Source organism: Suricata suricatta, chromosome 16 (assembly GCF_006229205.1).
Source record: "Suricata suricatta isolate VVHF042 chromosome 16, meerkat_22Aug2017_6uvM2_HiC, whole genome shotgun sequence".
Classification (NCBI taxonomy): domain Eukaryota; kingdom Metazoa; phylum Chordata; class Mammalia; order Carnivora; family Herpestidae; genus Suricata; species Suricata suricatta.
Genome location: NC_043715.1, coordinates 29178881 through 29201312, shown reverse-complemented (window position 1 = coordinate 29201312; position 22432 = coordinate 29178881). Strand labels below are relative to the sequence as shown.

General features: G+C 41.7%; 1 protein-coding gene across 1 annotated transcript in view; it reads right to left on the bottom strand.

The window, feature by feature from the left end:
* Positions 1 to 868: 868 nt before the first annotated feature.
* RPGRIP1L (RPGRIP1 like) overlaps positions 869 to 22432 on the bottom strand; it is a 94731-nt gene continuing 73167 nt past the window's right edge. The window contains exons 23-26 of the mRNA XM_029926591.1: positions 17541 to 17724; positions 10680 to 10764; positions 4147 to 4280; positions 869 to 2212 (exon numbers count right to left, since the gene is read on the bottom strand). Coding sequence (XP_029782451.1) covers positions 2052 to 2212; positions 4147 to 4280; positions 10680 to 10764; positions 17541 to 17724 — 564 coding nt within the window. The 3' untranslated portion in view covers positions 869 to 2051. The remainder of the gene's footprint in view (positions 2213 to 4146; positions 4281 to 10679; positions 10765 to 17540; positions 17725 to 22432) is intronic.

The window sequence follows — 22432 nt, the reverse complement described above, 5'->3', positions numbered from 1 at the left end:
CCGACTGACGAGGCCTCAGAAGTTTCCTGATAAAAACTCCCCCTTTCCACTTAAAGATCGTCAGAAGTCAGTGCGATCCGGTTCTTTTCCCTGCAGAAAGGGTATTTAGTTTGGGATGTAACGTTTTAAAACAATAATACAAACCTCCTGGGAGAAAACCACAATAAATGTCTCAAAAACCACTCAGTTAATCCCAGGGTATAATCCGGCTGTTTTAAATTACTGCAGGGAATATTATGGGTCTTAATGACACCGTAACTGCATGAAGCCAAAGAAAGCTAGAAAGAGAGGCCAAAAAGATGAGCTCAGAGCCAGCTGAAGTGACAACAAACATGTGGCTGTTTACTAGGATTGGAGAGGTTTAGTCTGCAGATGTTTGCGGTCCCGAGAAGGTTCCAGAGGAATGAGTTATTATGAAGATTTGCAGAATTTGATGAGAGCAAGATTCTTCTTGGAGATGGCGGGCTCCAGACAGGGAGGCCCAATGGTAGAGACAAAATTTATAGATTTCTGTGGTCAGATCGTACTCTACTGGTCCCGCAATGTACATCAACAAATTAATATTGTACGGATGTCATTTCAAAGCCTCCTAAAGACGAGAGTCATTATTGAAGCCATTAGAGCACAGATGGTTCAAACTATATGCAGATATTCATACTTGCATTTTTGCATTATAGCTGCCTTTTTTTTTCCTGTTGAACTGTAATGAATTGTCTCATAATCTATTCCATCTTCTTGCCATTAGCAGGCTTTGAATGTTCGCAAATAGGAGCAAAGAACTCATTTTCCAGAGCTTTAATCACACAAAGAGGGAATGCCTAATTCTCTAAATGAAATGGTCTGTGATCACTGAAGCAGAGATTTAATATATCACGGCAAATTAGGTAGATTTTAATAAATTACTTATCTCCCTGAATACTTTACATATGCTTAAGAAGGAACATAGCCTGTTTGCAAACAGTGAAAACCCACAGCCTATAAAAATCCTTTGAAGAAAATGACAAATAAAAAAGTAAATTAAAAAATGAAATGCATTATATCCTAGACCTCTAGAGACAATTCCTTTGCAGCATTGATTCACGGCTCCATTAAAAATATCAATTAAATCCTTCAGTGAGATTGGGTAAAAGCTAGAAAATTAACTTTCTGAGCGGCTTTTCGAGGATCTGGTTATCCAGAGCCACCCCACCATTGTACAAGCTTGATGTAAATTTTGAAAAAATGATAAAAAAGATATTCCTTTCAAGTCTAACTAAGCATATCAGAATTTGAGCCACACTTTTAATAATTTCTTTCTATGTCATACACAAAGTTTTCAAGGTGTAAATTTCAGGTACATACATATATGTACCTGTTTCCTCTTTATGTACACACATCCCTGGGGCCTGTGTCACCACAGCAAATACATAAAAACCAGACAAATGGGCAAAACTGTGGTTTTTGAGAAAGAAAACCAAAAACTTGAAATAACTTAATAAATTGGTGCCAAGTCTCATTCTTTGTATTTAATTGATAGAAACTGCATGCATCAAAGAAAATGCATACTGAGCTTTAATGTGCATAAAATGGATATTAGCATTTTAAAGAGGAAGATTAACACATTAATCCAAGTAATTTTCATATATTGCTTCTAATAAAATCTTCACAGTATAAAACTCTTAATGAGGCTAATCATAGGCATTCCATTTAGTGGGACGATTAGGGATAACATAAAAGTATTTCTTTTTCCTAGGTTTTCTAAGATTGATCCTTTTTGCTTATTACAAATAAAAAGGGGAATTGCATGTTGGTTCTTCATAAGAAAGTGTTGAAAATGCAAATAGACTTTCTCAAGCTAGCGTGTAGGTATAAATTATTGAGAAGGCGCTGCCCATGGAGGGGAGCTCAAGTCCTGAGGGGTGGCAGGCATGGGAAGGAGGGAATAGCTAAATAAACAAATGAAAAAGTATACAAAACTTCAACACTGCCAGCCCACGCCTCCCCCTCCCTGCGTCCCATGAATTATAGATTATATACAGCCGGGTAATTACAAACATCTCATGTCAGGGCTTTCATGTGAGCGTTTCCTCAGGAGGAGCCTTTCCTCTGGAATGGCTTCTTTCAGCCTCCAAGTCCTCTCTGTATTGCTCGTAGACAGACCGTAGGGCATGGAGTGCTTTGACTGTTACCCTGAGTTTGCCGATACCTCCACCGTCTGCCCGGGCATCCAAAACTAGGAAGGAAAAGAGCAGGAGAGTATGAATATCACTCCGCAGATTTTCTTCTTCAGATAGGCCACATGAGACAGGAGTTGAAAAACATGAAAACAGGGGCGCCCTGGGGGCTCAGTCGGTTAAGCGGCCGACTCTGGATTTCGGCTCAGGTCACGATCTCAAGATTCGTGGGGTCGAGCCCTGGTAGGCGCTGCACTGAGAGCGCGGGGCCTGCTTGGGATTCTCTCTCTCTCCTCTCTCTGCCCTTCCCCCACTCATGCAGCACATGTGCTTTCCTTCTCTCTCAAAACAAATACACTTAAAAAAAAAAAAAGAAAGAAAAGATGAAAACAGCTTTATGGAAGTCCAAAGTTCACTGGCCTCTCAGAAATCTAAAAATGAAAGCTTGTCATGTGTCCCCGACGACACACATGTCGGGTCCATCACGTGTGTACATACACATTGTTTGTGGAGTTGACTCATGATCCGTCCTGAAGTTTACCTAGTGGAAAGGCTGTAGGAAAACGATTCCCATGTAGGATCAGAATTTCTAAGATAGAATAAATAAAGCCTATAAGGGATCGACATATGACAATTCCAATTTTTTTTTTTCAAGGTAACCTTTAAACACCACTTGGTATACAAAGCCTTAGGTTAACCTGAGCAGACAGGGAGGTCACAGGGCACAAGTGGTCCCCACTCGTTCCCCTGAGGAGACTCCAGCTACAGTCAGCACAGAACACAGCTGGCCTGACCAGCGGGTAATTTTTTGACTCCCTTTCAAAACATGGCCACAGTAGCTGCGTCAGATCCATATGGGCACATGAGGGCTCTCCGGATGAGAAGAGGGGTTGCTAAGCAGGACTGACGGGGGAAAGGAGTAAGAACGTAAAGCGGAGATTAATTTTCATCATTTTCGTGAGACTCTCTTGGTTCTGGTGGTCTTTAAGGGGGTTGAGGGTAACAATTTAATCCTCTCATCTTTTTTTTTTTTCTGTGCTACACAAACTGTGGCGAACTGTCATGTAGTTAGAGATGTGCAGTTTATGAAGACCTCCCAGCATAGGTTTCCGATGTGGTTAGTTATCTGGCTTGATCTTGACCTCTGAGCATGCAACACTTCTTCCGGACAGGCGGCCGGACGTAGGAACCGCAGATGAACTGTGGGGTAGGCGTGTCTGGCACTTAAGAGGTGCTCAATAAATGAGTAAACGGGCCATGCACAGTCCCCAGAGATGCTCCGTAAGAGACAAGGAGCCTGGAGCCCGGCCTCCGTTCTCCACTTCCGGTGGACAGACCGGGCCATCCTCACTGTGACTTCTAAAAGCCTGACTCATAGAGCACACTTCCTTCGGCACGTTCTACATGTGTTCTGTAAGAACACGGAGGGTAGACGTTAAGCCCTGACGGGGCTCCCGCTTCTGAGGAGAAAATCCCGGCGGGGACACTTGGTCAGGAATGCTGTCCCCCTCCCTGAGTCCTGCTAGGGGAGAGGTGGCCGGTAACTGCCTGGAGTGACTTGCAGTGGCCTTCTCACTGGGTTGTAACATTGAATTAAAGAGAAGTCTTGCAAAAGACACTATAATGATGACTCCGAATAACATGCCTTGGCTGAAATAAGGCTCAGCAGTATGAAGCTTCCATGAACAACACTAAAAAACCCCCAATGGCCACATTTTTGTCACACGCTCACCCCTAATACTAACAAAATGAATAATTCCTGTGAAGTGCAATTAATTATTTTAAAATTTCTGTTGACTGCAAGGAAGGCAGAGGGGGAGGGCAAGGGAGGGGTTATGGGGAAAAGCTTCCAGCTTCAAAAGAAAGTTAGCTTGAGTTGCAAAGGATTCAAAGTGTGACTCAACGTCCCTGCGGCCAACTAAAAAGAAGGTTTTAATAAAAAAGTTGGATTTCAGAGATTGTTGTACAAATTGAGCAACCCTTCCATCCGTACCATCGATATTTTGCTCAATGAGGTCTCTCCCTTCCTGAAACATGTCGGCGAGGTCAATGTCAGCGATGCCAATGTCCTCGCACTCCAGGTCCTGCTCATCCTCTGGAGGGTCGCTGACCACAGTGAAGTGAATGCTGAGAAGGGACAAAACAGAAAACCGCCACCCAGTGAGAAGAAAAAAAATCACCACGAAACACAACTCCCAAGTGGGGTTTTATCACTAAGTATGAAATCTCAAAGTTTCCGATTATTCCAATAAAAAGAAAATTACATGAGGTTAGATAAGTTATTGCATGAACTATCACAATTATTATAGCATACCCGGACTTCAAATGAACATAAATCTGCTTTTTCCAAGTGCTGATTAACACTGAACTCTAGAATCTGAGAAAATTACGAGGCAAAGAGAGGAACCAGATGTTCGCTCTAATACACACTGATTGTATTTTGACACTTACACTTTTTTTAATGTTTACTTTTGAGAGAGAGAGAGAGCGAGCTCAAGTGGGGGAGGGGCAGAGAGAGAGGGAGACACTGAGTCCAAAGCAGGCTCCAGGCTCTGGGCTGTCAGCACAGATCCTGACTCAGGGCTCGAACCTGCGAGCCGAGAGATCATGACCTGAGCCAAGTCGGACGCACAACTGACTGAGCCACCCAGGCGCTCTGACACATCTACTTTTAAGTTAAAAAGATCAAGTGGAGAAGGACCAGGGAGATCAGGGCATCGTTTTCAAAAGAAATGCAACATTTTCTGTAGAAACGTACACCTTCAGAGTAGCTACTAAGCGGTCTCTCCAACTATACGTGGTCCACGAAATGCCAGCACCGCGCTCACCGGGTAACATCCTGAGTCACGTCAGGTAAACGTGTGGCAGCTCTGCCCCACAGCTACGTGAAATGTTTGTTTCTTCAGCAAGGGGTTAGCTCACAATCGTAGCATCCAAGTTTTCCTTTACTCTTAGACACATAATTGTAAGGATCTGATGGAGCTGATTTGAATTAGTGGCTTGTGTGGAGGCCAAACACACTTGGACTGACCAAATGACAGGAATTTACAGTGAAGTGCTCTTTGGATATGTCTTGGCAGCATAGCTCAAACCCTGGATGCTTGTAAACTACCAATTTAACCATTTTCAGGACGTAGTCATCCCACATCTGATACAAAACAAGAAACTTGTTTCTTAGATAACATCTTTAGATGAAATTCTAAGCCTCTGACAGATCATGCCTTGAAAAATATGCACACAGAACATCCTTTCTGAACGCTTATAGGTAAACATGATAGTTAGTGTTTAACTAACTTGCTGAAAATAAGTATTCAACATTTAATTCCTTTATGGAGTCCCTGTTTTTAGTCAGCAGTACTTTTTGATTACAGAATAGAAATCCCTTTGGTTGAAATCAAAGGCAATACCTAGTCACACAATAATTGTGAAGAGGACAGATGCTAGTCTGTTAAGTGGATACACTGAATGGTTTATATGATGCATAAAATAGAGGGATTGAGATGGAGTGGTTACAGGCATCCATTCCGAGTTCCAATTTCTTTTTTTTAAAAAAATTTTTTTTAATGTTATTTATTTTTGAGAGACAGAGAGAGACATTGTGAGCAGGGGAGGGGCAGAGAGAGAGGGAGACACAGAATCCAAAGACAGGCTCCAGGCTCTGAGCTAGCTGTCAGCACAGAGCCCGATGCGGGGCTCGAACCCACGAACCATGAGATCATGACCTGAGCTGAAGCCAGATGCTTAACTGACTGAGCCACCCAGGCGCCCCACTGAGTTCCAGTTTCTGCTCTACTACCATTAGCTTTGTGACCTTGGCCACACTGATTAGTCTTTCTGATCCTATATGTAGAATGGGAAAATTTATGCCTGTCTCATGGCTCTGGTGGGGGCTCCAGGGAGATGATCCATGTAAACCGTGCCTGGAGCACGGTGAGCGTAATGTTTGCACTTGTAGCACTATTATTTTTAATCTACATTTCTAATGGAAGAGAAAAAGAAAGACCTGGGGAATGCATGTTTCTGTTGAAAACTGAAATTGCCAAATCACACGATGACTGCATCTGTCGGTCCAACAAGCTGATGCACACTGGACACCCACCAGGCTTACAGACAAGATAGAGGCTGTGCAGTCTGTACCAGTATTGGTAAGTGTTATCCTCCTGCCACGTCTCAGACGTAAGGATCGTGTGCCTATCACTTTGGAAATGCAGACCATTGCCTCCACTGAACATATGAGAATTCTGAGACAAAAAGGAAAACAAAAGCCCTTCCAAATGCCAGAGACAGGGCTAGAAACCCAAATTCACTGTTTCTCGTTTTGAATTCTATAGAGAGCAACGTGAGATGTCAAATAGGAAATTAAGAGACTACGAAGTTAAGCTTTTAAGAAAGAAAGAAGGTGCGCTAAGATCACGTAAAAGCTGCAGCCTGGCTTAGGTTACGCTGCACAGAAGACGTGTTGCGTCTCATCTTTAAGCCAAGACACAGAGCTGGACCCTTGCTTCGTGTCCTGAAGAGGACCTGGTCTCAGGCCCGGGACAGACCCACGGGGGAGATGCCAGGTGCTGTAGGGCGGGCAGACAGGACATGGCACACGGGCTGCTCCTGCCTCTTCTTCCTCCCCGCCCTCTTGCAGAATCTCCCCCTCTCGGCGAAATCTGCCTTGCTGGCCCCTCTGCCGGGTCCTGGACACAGACCTCTATGTCTTCCTGCATGCTTGGGACTCCCTCTGCCGGGAACCGTCTTCCTTGGGCTGTTCATGACCGGACCGGGTTGTCTCACTCCTCACCATCCAGTTTTTTGTCACCTCCTTAGGTCTGCCCTCCCTCTTTTATTCTAACTTGTTTAACTTTCTCTTTGTGCTTATTCTAATATGTAATCGGTTTACTTGCTGATGTCTGTCTTCCCCAGTGGGATGTAAATGCCCCTGAAGTGCAGGGACTTCGCCTTGTCCAGCATTTAGCTCCTGACACCGGGACAGGGGATTATAAATCTTTTTCAAGTTACTACATGAACTGCAAAACGGACGAGCCCGCTGGAGGCTGGCTCACTGGACGAAGGCGTCCTGGAGAAGGCAGGCCCTGGCGGGACATCAAGATTCAGACCTTAAATGTCACTTGCTGCTACTAAGGAAATCAGAAAGCACTAAAGCTCTTTCAATCGTGTAGTATTTTTGGTTCTTTCCTCATTCTGACTGATTCCTTTTTGTATAAAACAGGATTGAGGAGCCCAAGGGTTACCTGTGAGGGTCACCATTGGAATTCTGATGCCATGTTGGAACTGCTCGACAGAACATGTCAAAGAGAAGAAGTGAAACCAAAAGAGAACTTTAAGTCAGAACTATGACTTCAAATAAATACTTTTTCTCTCCTCTCTCTCTCTTTAAAACATGTTTACTTTTGAGAGAGAGAGTGAGAGAGAGAGAGAGAAAGAGGAAGGGTAAGAGAGAGAGGGAGGGAAGGGGGAAGGGTGAGAGAGAGAGAGAGAGAGAGGGAGAGGGAGAGATGAGTAGGAAAGGGGCAGAGAGAGAGAATCCTAAGCAGGCTCCGAGCTGTCAGCACAGAGCTTGACATGGAGCTTGAACTCACAACCTTGAGATCATGACCCAAGCCGAAGTCAGACACTTAACCGACCGAGCTATGCAGGCGCCCCTCACATAAATAATTTTTAAAGTCCCACTTCAATGTGTTACCTCCCTTTTATTTTTATTTGCGAGAGAGTGTGAGTGAGCACATACGCATGTTGGGGGGCGGTGAGGGAGAGAGGAAGAGAATCTCAAGCAGGCTCCCTGTGTGGAGCCTGAGGCAGGGCTCAATCCCACAACCCTGGGATCATGACCTGAGCTAAAATCACGAGTCTGACACTTAATGGATTGAGTCCCCCCGATGCTCCCTTTTAAGGTGATACTTGTATATATGCAAATACAGCACGGGGCAAGATGCAGAGGTGCTGTGTGTAATCTGTCATCGATGTGCAGAGTTTTATGCGTGTCAGAGAACACTGGCCAAGCTTTTCTAACTGTGGCTTTGTAGGCTATCTCTACCCTCCCTGAGAAAATGGATTCCTATAAACTAGCAGGAAGCTTCAATAGTGTGAAGTCATGTGACTTGTATTTGTGAAAGATGAGGACACTCACTGGATTCACAACGGTCTCTTGGCTGTGGAAACATGTAAGCACAAACTTCTCCCTTTTCCTAAGAAGAGGATGGCGTCAGGGAGACAAGCGGGCCGGCCGCCCCCTCCCTGCCCTGGAGGTCACTGGCGCACACCGCAGGGCTGCGGGCACTGCCTCTGCGGGTTTTTCTCAAAACGACATGCACATCTGTGTCTCTAGGGGTCATTTAGAGAATTCTGAGAAACAAGGATGGGTCAGTGGGAGTCGCCACATTTACTGTGGGCCTTTGTTTAATTTTTAAAACTATTTTAGTTACCAGTAGGTTTTCTGAGGAAAGGCAGGTCTGCATTTAAAGTGGATCTGTCTTTTAAAAAATACGCACTTTTGAGGGGTGCCTGGGTGGCTCAATCGGTTGGGCGTCCAACTTGGGCTCAGGTCACAATCATACAGCCCATGGGTTTGAGCCCCATGTCGGGCTCTGTGCTGACAGCTCGGAGCCTGGAAGACTCTGTTTCAGAATCTGTGTCTCTCTCTCTCTTTGCCCCTTCCCCACTCTCTCTCTCTCTTTCAAAATAAAATAAAGACATAAAAAACTAAAAAAAAAAATACACACTTTTGAGGAAACACAACTGCTCTCCCCTGCTGAGGGGTGCCTCCCCAGAGGTTCGAACGTCCCAGAAACAAAGTGGACACAGAGGGAGACAAGTGAGACTGAAGAGACCGGAAGTCCAGCCAGGGCTTGTCCACGGAAACAGGGCTCAGTCCTGTCGGTGATGAGCCCGCTTGTTGAGTGTGGAGAAGCAGATGTCATGGTCAGTGCTTTAGTCATTTGTGACCTGGGATAACCTCGGGAGCCTGAGGTGTGTGAGGGGGCTTTGCAAGAAGCGCAGGTGTACAAGGTAAGTGAGTAAAGAATGACTATCGGCCGTGCCAGGGACAAAATGGAGCTCCAGGCTAATTAACAGGCTGGTGTTAGCCCCCCTTCTTCAGAACGGAGATCCAGAGAATTGACATATGTATTTCAAGGAGTTAATGAAGAAGCTACTATCAGATCCTAAGAGCTAAGGATTCGAGTCTCCTTTCTTAGAAGATCAAATGTTAGTTTGGAAGCTCTTTTGAAAAATAGGATGCCTTTAACATTCATTTCATGCCCTCTAGGAAAACAGAGAACTTGAGCCTCTTTCTTTCTTTCTATTTTTTAAAATGTCTGTTTATTTTTGAGAGAGACAGGGACAGAGTGCAGGCAGGGGAGGGGCAGAGAGAGATGGAAACACAGAATCTGAAGCAGGCTGAGCTGTGCTGAGCTGAGCTGTGCTGAACTGTCAGCACAGAGCCCGATGTGGGGCTTGAACTCACGAACTCCGAGATCATGACCTGAGCTGAAGTCGGACACTTAATTGACTGAGCCACCCAGGTGCCCCGAGCCTCCTTCTAAGGTGAGCAGGGATGAGCCCCATTTCTGAGGCTGTGTCATCTATGGGCCACAAAGGCAAGGAGAAGAGGACAACAGAGAGATAAAGGGCCCCCCCAGACCCAGGGAGAAGAGCCAGCCCAGGGGCCGATGGGAAGCCCCTTATATATCCCTCAAACTGTACAACGTGGGAGCTCCTACAAGAGCAGGAATTTCGTCAGATAGGGTTTTTCCTTCTAAAAAGGGTATCACTTCTCTACGGAACCAGAATTGCAAAGCCTTCTGCTCAAATTTGCGAAAAAAAACTCCCCAAAAAACAAGAACAAAAACACCCCCCCCCACAAAAAACGAAGGCATTAAAAAAATAACATGAAATGATGAATTATTAAACAATGATAGCAAGGTAAGATTGGTCTGAAAAGCTGATGAGCTATTCCGAATAATGATACTGCTGTGACTCCTGCTTCCACTGATGACAATGAGCCCTCACTGCACACTGTGCTGTCAGGTTCTAGTCCGCCCGTCTCACCTGTATTATCTCATTTAATCCTTACAACAACCCTGTTTGGTATTAGTGCTGCCATCTTACAGATGGAGAAAATACGAGGCATGCGGTGCTTGTCCAAGGTCGGGCAGCTGGTAAGTGTGTCATCAAATATGAACTTAACCTCCGGCCAATGGCCCCAGAGTGCACCCTCCTTGCAATTACGTTCTGCTTTTTACAGTTACACTCGACCAGGAAGGGGGTACTGCATATACACCGTCTGGCTTTTGGTGGGCCAGCACGCAGGATCTTTGCGGTTATGCTGTGTGGCACGCAGGCCTACTGTATTTCTCGGAGGAAGGAGATCCCAAGAGGAAGCATACTCGTTCAAGGACGTGGAGTGAATCAGAGAAGTCAGGTTCTCTGATTCTTCGTCTTGAGCTTTCTTTCGCCACGCCATGCCACAGAGATCTATTTTGATAGAAGCCATGAGATAATTTAGAATGCTAAATGTACCTTCTATTAGGCATCTCTTGTCTCAGTAGGATAGCTTTTAAGATGTCTCTCTTTGCTTGGTTGTTTTCTTTATCCACGTAGATCACTATACAAAAAGAAAGAAAGAAAGAAAGAAATCCACAGAAGGAAGTCACTCAGGAATATGCCACATTAGTACCATTCTGTATTTTGTCTAAATACCTGTTTTTAGAGACCCAAGTCCTGCCACCTCACTTGCATGCCTGGGAAAAGAAAGCAGCTCTGGAAGCCAGAATCAAATCTGAATAGTCATGTGATCTAATGTCATGTCACTGGCAGGTTTATGTGCACACTGTCAGAAAAGATACAAGCAACATCTAAGAGTGCCACGTCGCTGTCACTGCCTGTTAATGGCACTGGCAGTCATGACAGTAAAAGCCAGCGGTCTTTATTGCTTTGTATTTGAGGGATTTACTGCATTTTCTTTCACCCAAGAAGCGAGTGATAATGATAATGTATGGCAGAGAGCTTGTCCTTCCTGACAGCCTCGGTAATTTAATCCTTCTCTCCTGCCACAACATGCAATAAAAGAGGCATCTAGTGTATGGGCTGAGGAAAGCCACAGGCTGACGTTTGCTGGCGTTTGGCTGGGGGTATGGAGAGAAACGTGGAGGACGGGAGAGAGAGGCTTTTTAGGGTAGGAAGTTTGTCTTTGGCTTTTAAAGGTGCATGTCAGCATGCAGGAGTGCGGCCAGACTTTATGGGGCTGAAAGATGAGAGAGAGAGAGAGAGAAAGCTGATCTGAAGTCCCACCAGGAAGAAGGCAGGGAGCACCTGAAACTGTAAATAAGTGTCTGCACTTTGGGAAAATGGCATCTCAGAGTGCGAACTCTCCAGATTTCAACCTGATTATTTTTTCCTCAGCTCGGGAGCCTTTCAGCCATGCCTTAGCTTCTGAAGACATTTCTTTTTCACAAGCCATTTTGGAGGTAAAGGCTCCCTTGTGACCAGCTCTCAATTTAGAGACTATCCTGATCAGAAGTACACAAAGGGTGAAAGATACCATGACAATCCCAAAGCCAGACTCTGCTGGGAAAGACCATATTTCATACCGAGACTGTTTCCCTGGACAATTTTAGTCCAATCTCAAATTATGATACTACCAGTTCATTTAGTCATTTGGCTCAGTTGACGTGCTGGGCACGAGGCACGTGGGGTGGGAGACACGCAGGTGTCCGTGCAGGGGTGGGTTAAGGGTTTAGGACATGTGAGAACCAAGATCAAACAGTGGCTCTTAGTTTATTGCTGTTTGCATGATGGAATATCAGTGAATGTGACTCATTATACAGGTTACTGAGATTTATAGGAATCAAAAAAGACAAAAGGTTCAGAGTATTTTGTAAGTCTAGTGCTCTGCTTACCAGTGCTAAAAGGCTTGTTAACAGACGACTTCTACTAACGGTGGGAGACTGCACCTCATTTTGGCTGCCAGGACACCATGCCAAATGGGAACTCTGTTCCCCAGATGGGGTTTTTTTGTTTTTGCTGGTAATCACCAATTCAAGATATGGTTGAGCCTATTTTTTTGACTTCAGAGTTCAAAACTTAAAAGCTATAATGGTCTACATTATTTTTGGGATTTTTTTGGTGACGATTTTTTGGATCATTTCCTCCCCAATTTTATTGAGATATAATTGACTTTTAACATTGTACTAATCTTGTATATAACATAAGGATGTGATGTATGTATATACTGAGAAATGATTTCCACAATAAATTTAGTTAATATCCATTACCTCACTGAGTCACACATTTTTTTTAAACTTCTGATAAGAACATTTAAGATCTACTCTTGTAACTTTCAAATACACAGTAGAGTCTTGTTAACTATACTGGTCTATGTTGGTTGAAGACAAGGGTTATCTCAGTGATTGAGAAAAACAAAAGAGAATGAATTCAGAGTCCAGCCTGTATTTCAATTAAACTAGGACAGTTCGGATAAATCTCAGTAGCTTGTAAAGACTTCTTTTAATGTATCAAGATACACATAACATAAAACTGATCATTTTAAGCATTGCTAAGCATACACTCAGTGGCATTAAGTCCATTCACACAGTTGTTCAACTGCCGCTGCCATCTGCCTGCAGAACTTCATCATCCCACTCTCAATCTCTGTCCCAGGCCCATAGCAACTCCCCCTCCGCCACCTCTCTGCACCCCCTGGTAACCTCTAACCTCTAACCTACTTTCTGTCTCTATGAACTGGCCTATTTTGGGTGCCTCTTACAAGTGGACCCAGGCAACGCTTACCTTCTGTGTCTGCTTATTTCGCTTAGTCTAATCTTTTTCAAGGTGCATCCATGGCCTTTACCCAAATTTCATTCCTTTTTAAGACTGAATAATGTTCCATTGTGATGTATGGATTTTCTTTACCCATTTGTCTACTGATGGACGTTTGAGTTATTTCCACCTTTTCACTATTGTAAATAACTCTGCTATATATTCGTCACAAGGATTCATCAGAGTCCTTGCTGGGTAGGTATCCAGAAGGTGAACTGCTATATGGCAATTTCTATGTCTTAAAAAAAACAAAAAACCCGGAACACCAATACCATTGAAATTGGTTAAAAAAACATATAGGGGGGACACCTCTGCTTCTGCTCATCTGGTTGGCAAGCGCACCGTGCTTCCTTTTCTCTTAATGATAAAAATAGCAACAGCTGTTATTTGTTGGGTGATCTTTATGTACTAGGTACTGCGCTCAATACTCTCCTCATGGCAATCACATGTGCTAAGGACCATGCTGTCCCACATTTGACAGATGATTATTAGATAGACCCAGAGAAGGTAAGTACTTTGCCCAGGCCCACCTAGTTAGAAAGTGGCAGATCCCAGCAAGTCTGCCTGGAGAGCCTGCCTTCTTGACCTCCACCCTATAACTTCTCCTTCCATACAAAGCCAAAACCTTTCCTGCTGTCCAAGCACAACCATGTCACCAGCCCAGACAGCAGTGTGAGAGAGTGTTCTGAACCTGTACCAAGGGAGGCCACCGAATTCTCCCTGCGCTCTCCCAGAAAGGGACACTGCTTAGGTACGGCTGCTCCAGGGGCCTTAACTCTCTTGGGCCGAACAGTTTTAAAGATTCCTTTTGGAAACAACTCAAGCTCTTTACCAATAAGCTTAGTCCTCCGAAGGTGGACCAAATTTGAAGTCCAGCTCTTCTGTTTGCACAAATGAGTCCTAGAAAATGGGCGTCTTAATCTAGCCGAGAGGTTCTTCGCATCCTCTGGAGGGCTGGTTAAAATGCACATTAGTGAGCTCGCCCTGAGTTCCTAATTCCACAGGCCGGGGTCAGGGCCTGAGAAGTTTTATCTTCCCAGCTGCTGCTGCTGCTGCTGGTCGGGATGTCCCACACTGGGAACCCCTGTTGCAGCTCAACATCCCTTTGCCAGGGAACACTTCTGTGTTGAGCATGTGGGACATCGGAACACTGTGGCAACCTCTAGGTCACGGGCCTAAGGATATCCATGTGGTGTTATGAAACTAGATGGTTAAAAACAAATCTACAGCTTCAAAACTTGAAATATATCTTTTAAAAAGCAATTCTGGGGTGCTTGGGTGGCTCAGTCGGTTGAGCCTCCAACTCTTGATTTTGGCTCAGGTCATGCTCTCACAGTTCGAGAGTTTGAGCCCTGCGTTGGGCTCCGTGCTTAGGTGTGGAGCCTGCTTGGGATTCTCTCTCTTCCTCTCTCTCTACTCCTCCTCCGCTGGTGCTCCCTCTCTCTTAAAATAAAAAAATAAAATAAAATAAAAAGCAATTCTGGTGACTTGAAAAGTATCAGAACTCTCTAAAAATTAAGCTATTTGCCTTTTCTTCTAATTAGAAATCACATTTAAGACTTGGTAGATTTTCACATAAACTTATTGAAAGCATGTCTCAAGGTACCAAACAGTAGTCCAAAGACCTGAGCTGATCTTGAATTGTCTACCATTAAAAACTTATCCCTTACTTCTGCAGGTTGGAAAGATCTTTATATTCTTATCAGTGTCACTTGGCAGAAGAAATGCAGATGGCTTAATTACAAAGGGTTGATAACCTTGAACCTCAGAAAACTTTTTGTGTTGGCATGTCATCCCCCTACTCTTCATCTTTGCCAAATTTCTCTTCCTATTAGTGACAAAACATAAAGTCTGCGTTGGTCGCATCTTCTGAATTAACCTTTAATTGTTCCAAAACATAGACTGTTCGGTGCTCACACACTAAGGGCCCAGATCTGTAGAAGTCTCAAAAAACTCTGGACGATTTCATTAATCTTTTTTCCTCCCACTGTCAATTCCCTAGAAGGCTTTTACTCAGCCCAGAAAACATTCTTCAGACCTACCATTAATCTTATTTTTTCCAAACTATTTTCTAGCTTTGTCAGCATTCTTGGAGCAAAATTTTCAGGCCCAACAAAATACAAATGTTTTCTTCTTGTTACAAATGTTTAGCAAGTAAATTCAACCTTATTCTTTTTTCTCCCAGCGTTAGGAGCCCTAAGAAGATCTATTTTTTGTGTATGTGAAACTGGTATTAACACCTCTTAATCAAGACCGAATCAGGCTATAAATAATCATGCAGATCACGAGACTAAACCTCTCATTTTATGTACCTAATTTAGGCCTCAGGATACAAATCCCTGTTGAAAAGATGCAAGCCATAATATAGGGTAAAAATTATTGTGAGGTTCAGTCAACCTCTCGACTGGCATGGTGTTCAAATAGGAGACAGCATGTACTAATTGTTCTTTAGATTTTCCATCTGAATTAAACAGTTTGGAAATAAAATTACTTTCATTAACATTTAATATGATTTGGAAGCTGTAAGGCTGCACTATACTGACCCTTTACATCAAGTCACAAGTGAACGGTAAATCATTACAATAATTAGTTGAGATAGTTACTTATTAACCAAAGATTCAAGGAGATTCTGCAATGAAGGTGTTGCAAATACAATACTTTAAAAATAAACTTTCACTAGGTCATAATTGAGTGAAAAATAAAATAAAGCCTTCTACAAGGTTAATATTAATTATTTCTCAGAATTTGCTGATGACCTAAGACTACATTTTTTTCAGATATAGCAGATAATAAAAAAGACAGCATTATTTTGCTTGGAAGCACAAAGTACATTCCTCTCCCCTCCCACGAGGGGATTTAAATATCCCTAAATTTCAATTAACCTTTCAAATACTGCATAGTCAAATCTCAATAGGCAGGAAGAAAAGCCGAAGAAAGAGATAGTAAACACTTCTACTGAATTTATTTCTAGTAAGTTGTTGGTTCTCTTGTTGCTTTCAGATGACGAATTATTCATTAGAAACATAAGCAACTCATACAATACCAATTCGATGGTAGGGGTATCTTGCAGGAACAGGAAAATATATACCTGAACCGACGCCAACCACCCAACAAAAACCCCCCAAAGCTGTATAGGTTACTACGTGAGAACGATACAAAATTCAGGACACTTGAGGATGTGTAGGCAGGCTGCACCCCTAGAACGATTTGCAATGCTTCTTAAGCAAATAAAAACAATCTGTTCTGCAGCAGGCCAAATTTCTCAATGTACAATGTCTAAAAAGCAATTTTGTTTTCAGTCCAACCAAACATTCTACTGCTGACCTTTACAAAGAATAAAACAAAAGCCAGAAGAGTTTATTTCTTTTCTTGGGGGTATTTTCATTTTAATTAGTTGTCTAAACGGTTCTCTCATTACCAATAATATTTGGTGTGTTTTATGTTTCTGACACTTTGCAGGTAAAGTATCTCTAAGGAAGCTTGAGAAAATGTTGCTGGAAATGTTTCTGTTATAGCAAGTCAATGAAAGGAAGGAGGAATCACTTGTCCTGACTACACTATTTATTTCCTAAGTGATTTCTCAACCTATCTGTCATTATAGAATTAGAGAATTTGAGCTGGAAGGGATCGAAGAGAGCACCTATTCAATAGATAAGAAAACAAGATACCATGGAATTTAACGATCTTGCCTAAGTTCACATAACTAGTAAGCACTGTGGGTCCAGAGACGACTAGAACAGACCTCGGGATGCTCCCAGTTACTGTCTCAAGCAATATTAGTGTTCAATTAGCATAAGATGGCTTGTTTTTGCTAAATATAACACAACACTCCATCTTTATGATTTGTTTAAGTATACGGCTTTAGAACTTAATAAATAGTTTTATCATAGGGTCATGTCTGCTTGATAGGATATTTTTGCTCCTCTTTAATTATACACTGATATATATGATTCTCTAAAACACCTTAAAGTTGGCTGATCTAAGAATTTACAGGGTACCAGTTGGGTCTGACTTTGAGGTCAACCAGCTGATAGGTAAAACCCTAAAAGAGACAACTTGCCTGCAGCTATCAACGTGTGTGTGGATTAAAATATGAAACTGTGTTCTAAGAATTTAGGTCATTCAATAAAAATCCTGAACATACAGACACTGGGAGAGAGACACTATATATGTGTACTACATACACATATATAGTAAAAACATCTCTGTGAGGACATTGATCAGAAAGGTAGAAAAAAATTAGTCCACTGAATTGTTTGAATTATTATACTTTTTGATTCAGTTGTAGACCCAGGTGTGACAATTTTCTTTTGATACTCGGATATAGCAGGAACACCTAGAGACATTGTTTTCCTACCATTTTTGTTTTCTATTCACTTTAGTATTACTTCACATTTCATTCTCAATCCTTATAGTGCAGATCTGACTTGTATTAATCTATTCTGATGAGACGTCCATGAGTTGATGTGAACATTAGAGAATTATACTTTGTCCTTGTTTCCTACAGCGACCTTCACAGCAAGGCAAAAATAAACGTCTATATTATAAATGAACCACACTTACCATTGCTATAGTTATAGTAGACCCACTGCCCACTCTTGGGTTTTGGAAGTGACACAGGTGTCTCTTCGGCCGGAAGACTGTAGAATCTGCATTCAATGAACAGCCGTTGGATAGTGTTATCTGCAGTTACTCGAGAATCATTAAGGCTTAGAGCTATGATCTCAATCTGAATTTCTTCTGATGGCTGTTTAAAGAGCAAAAACAAACAACAAAGAAACATAAAACAAATGAGCAAAAATCCCTTTACTCTTTTTCATTATCAATTTTAAATAAAACATGAAGGCCAATGGGTTTCTTTTTTGGAACGCATTGTACACTATTGTATAGTTACACATGATAGATTATTCACGACAGAGAGAGAGAGAATGAGATTCTAATGCCCCAGGGTTTGAAGTTAACAGTGTCATGGCAATAGTCTCCTGATTTACATTTGAGGCTATAAATACCCCACTAGTAGTCTATCAGGGCTGAAGATTATGAGATCTTCATCGCCGATTGCTTTCAGAATGACAAGTATCATTGGCCTTGTTTCAAGCTACGTAACGAAGTCCATGTTTATCACTGCTTTTATTTAATCTAGAGTACCTGAGAAAGTTCCAGTTATTCAGAGATCAAAGCCTGTTGAATACTTTATAGCGATTATGCTAATATATGTTGCTATATGAATCCATATTAACTAGAGCAGAAACCACAGCTCATTGTCTTGTATATTCTGCCACAACACAGTTCATTCAATAAGTAATGTATTCAAACAAGAGAAACAAACTGTTTATCTAATTTAACACATATATCCCGGTTATTTATTTTTTAGCTCATTTTTACAGAATACTTAAAAATAATTGTTTTACTGTGTAATTTTCATTTCAATCCTTAATCAATTTTCGTGTCGTGGACATTACTATACAAGCCACATATATTTCCTTGAGGGATGATTTAAACAAATAACAGACTATGAATTAAAAATTAGATCACACCAAGGTAATTCTTTGTTTAAAACTGTAAAATTGTTTACAATTTTAAATTGGTGCTTCATTCCCTTCAACTAAACTCCTCTTTACTAAATTCAGAAGCATGCTACTGTCAATTATATAACTTCAAATAATACTTACAAAATCCTGAAACCAGGACCTGCCTATATGGCCAACTTTTTAGGAACTCATTGTCAAACACAGATCAGTGTGCAAATTCGCCACAGTGGCTACTTAGATGTTTCAAAGCATATAATTAATCAAACTGAAAAGCATAACTATCCTATTGTAAAAATATCCCCATAAAGAACAATTTCTATTGCTGTCAAACCCCCTCAATATTTGATGAAGTAATTTTACCCCCTTCTTTCAAAAGACATTTTCTTTTATTATGTATTCTAAGACACTTTAACTAAAAACCCAAATCTGAATATTTCAATAAGGTTATTTTATTATTCAGTAGATTCATGGAAATTTTACTAGGATGACAGAGAAAATTCCACACCATTCTGTCTCCACTAATACAGGTACAAGGCGGCAGCTGGCAATATTACTAGGATTAGCATAGTATGATGAAATATTTAAAGGAAAATTTTTTCTAAAACCTAATAAATCAAATGACTGCCAAATGTCATTAAAGTGATGGTCTTTGACTTGAATATGCTTTTCATATTCAAATTTGAAAAGAAAGAGATGAAAGCCTGGAAAGGTTACTCGGTTTCAACTAATAACCTCAAGCCCTCTTCGTTCACGTGCATAAAAAATGAAGTTGGCTCTATTGTCTAACCTCACTTCAGAAAAGCCCTTCTCTGCTTGCTGAAGACTAACATGGGAAAGAAAATATTTTAAGTGATATTGTTTTTTCCTTAAAATGCATTGTGGTTGTCAGAATGCCACACACACACACACACGTTTTATAATTCTGGTTCAAATGGGGCACCATGCGTAATTAAGTCTTTACCTGCCTTGTAATTTGAAAAACTCATAACTGTTATACAATAACATTCTATAAAGCATTCCTGTTTCTGCACAAAAGAATTAAAGGAAAATAGCCATCAAAAGGCAAAATGGTTATCTCGACGTTGTGAAGAGAAGAATTTCAAGTTGTTTATCACAGAACCCAATGAAGAGACAAATGAACTTTTAAACAGCAGGGGAATCACATTTATTTAACTGCTTATTTTATTAATAACATATTAAGTGTACAATCCCCATATGAAAACTTGCATTACTGTAAGAACAAATTTAGGTAGTCAAATAAGACTATATATAAAAATAGAATTCTACGTGAAAGTAGATTACAGCCAAAAAAAAAAAAAAAAGCCAAAACATCAATACCAAACAAACCAAAAGAAAACCCATCATAATATTCAAATAAGTAAAAGAGCTTTAACATTCCTTACATGGCATCATCTCCTTTCTGGTCCAGGTTTTTACTATTATTCTCCCTCAAGCCTCATTACCTCTATCCCATGTCTCTTGATTTCCTAATATTATGTACAGAAGTTATTAGTTACCTCCTCTTCTGTTTTTTTTTTAAAATATGTATTTATTTTTGGGAGAGTGCAAGTGGGGGAGGCGCAGAGAGAGAGGGACAGAGGATCTAAGAGGGCTCTGCGCTGACAGGCTGACAGGAGCCGATGTGGGGCTCGAACTCATGAATGCGGAGTTTATGACCTGAGTCAAAGTCGGACGCTCAATCAACTGAGCTACCCAGGTGCTCCCTTTTTTCTTTTTTAAAATATGTTTACTTATTTTGAGAGAGAGAGAGAAGGAGAGAACGGCTGGGGGAGGGGCAGAGCAGCAGAGAGGGAGGGAGAGAGAGCATCTCAAGCGGGCTCCATGCTGTCAGTGGGGAGCCTGATGTGGGGCTTGATCCCTTGAACCATGAGACTGTGATCTGAGCCAAAAATCAAGAGTTGGATGCTTTAAAGACTGAGCCAGCCAGGAGCCCGCCCCCATCTTCGTTATTTTTATGGTACGTGCATCAGCTTAAAATAAATCAAAAAGGGGATAAGTTCCAAATAGTATGTATCTAGGGAAGCATGCTAGATACATACTATTTGAATAAAGAATTTTCTAAACATTATAGATTTTGGCTACTGGGCCTAGCCAATTTATTTTTCAACATTGTAACAATTCTGGTTGTGTTCCCGCCTCTGTGAACCAAAAGTTCAACTAGATTATATATAAAGATTTTGAAGATTCAGAAGTACGTCAACTGCATAACCGACAACTCCAACTTCATGTCAGAATTCTCTCCCCTGACCTTGTTCATCCTCCGATACTTCCCATCTCAGGTGATACCACCACCCACCTGGTCACCTACAGCCAGGACACCTTGGAACCCCTTTTGCCATTTCCATTGTTCATACCCACCACATCCTAGAGATCACCCATTCCTATTTGTTTTACTTCCTAAATACCACAATGATTCATCAGATTGCTGAAGGCCTGCGTTTGGACATTGTGTCAGGTATTGGGGATATAACGACAAAACAGGATGGGGTTTCTCTTTGCATTTTTATCTCTGGAGAAATTTGTTTAGCTTCTCGTCTGATCTGTGGGAAGAACGAATTCAACAGTCCCTAGTGTCAGCATGTTGTTTGAGAGAATAACACGGGAGGAGTGAGAAGGAACCATAAAAGATGACTGGTTGGCAGAACTGCAAGGAGATGGATGGTACAAGACGGTAGGCTCGGTGATACGGAAACTGCGGCTACCCTGCATACACTGCCTTGTGTACGCAGCACACACTCAGCAACTAAGCCACCTGCTCTCAGGGCTATAAAAGAGGTGAGGCACTCCTGCCCCTCACCCCTTGTCTGGAGCCTCAGCTGCTCTTCTTTGTGGCTGAATTCTCTCCTGAAAAACAAATCGGGTTATCACCCTGTCTGCTTGAAAGCCCATTAACTTACACTCTAGCCATTTTCTGGGACCAGTGATGTGCTGTTAATAGAGCTCAGGCTCTAAAATCTCCCCCATCAGACAAAATTCTACCTCGTTTATGCCCTGGGCCACCCATGCTGTCCTTTAAGGATAGCATTTCTACCCCCCAGGGGTGAGGTGGTTCCCCCTTCTGAGTCCTTCCCCCACTTTCCAGTCACATTACACTTCATGGATTTCTCTGTCTCTCTGCCTCTCTGTAGAATGTGAGCTCCTGGAAGCCAGAGCCTTGTTTTCTTAATCTTCTGCTCTTTAACATCCTATCTGGCACACAGTAGGCTCTCAATAAATACTTACAGATATGGAGTCAAGGGAGGCTGACTATGTTTTATATGCAGAGTATCTTTTGTATATTGCCAGAAATAGGTGTGGCTGCATTTTTAGTGTTTTCTTTTTGAACAAATATTTATTGTGTCTCCCACGTTTTGGTAAGTTGGTGATTAACACTGTTGAAAAATACATAGAAATCTTGTTTAAGATTTTAGTTAAATAGTATTTCAAAGACAGGTTGATATTGTGGAACTGAGATGGTAAAATACTATTATGTGAACATTTCCAATTTTTCATAATAAAACAAGGAAACAAGTTCCACTAGGAGACTTGGACGGGATAACAATACACCGATTCAAACAAGTCTTTGCAGAGAGATGCGTAATAATGTCTGTCCAGGGTCTTGAGAAGAAGACAGATGGTACTTCCTTAGGGCATTAGTCGCCTTCACATTTAGTAAGTTGGCCACACGGTATAGGCTTTAGGCTTTTCCTGGCTTCTTTTCTTTCTTTTTTTCTTATATGTGTGAATGTTTGCTACTAGTATGATGTTACTTTTTTTGTCTTGTTCACCAAGTGCCCTATTAACCTGCCTAGTTAGCAAGATGTTGACGTCAGCATATATATATATAAATATATATATATATATATATATATATATATACATATATATTTTTTAAAATTTATTTAAAAATCAATTGTGGTGAAC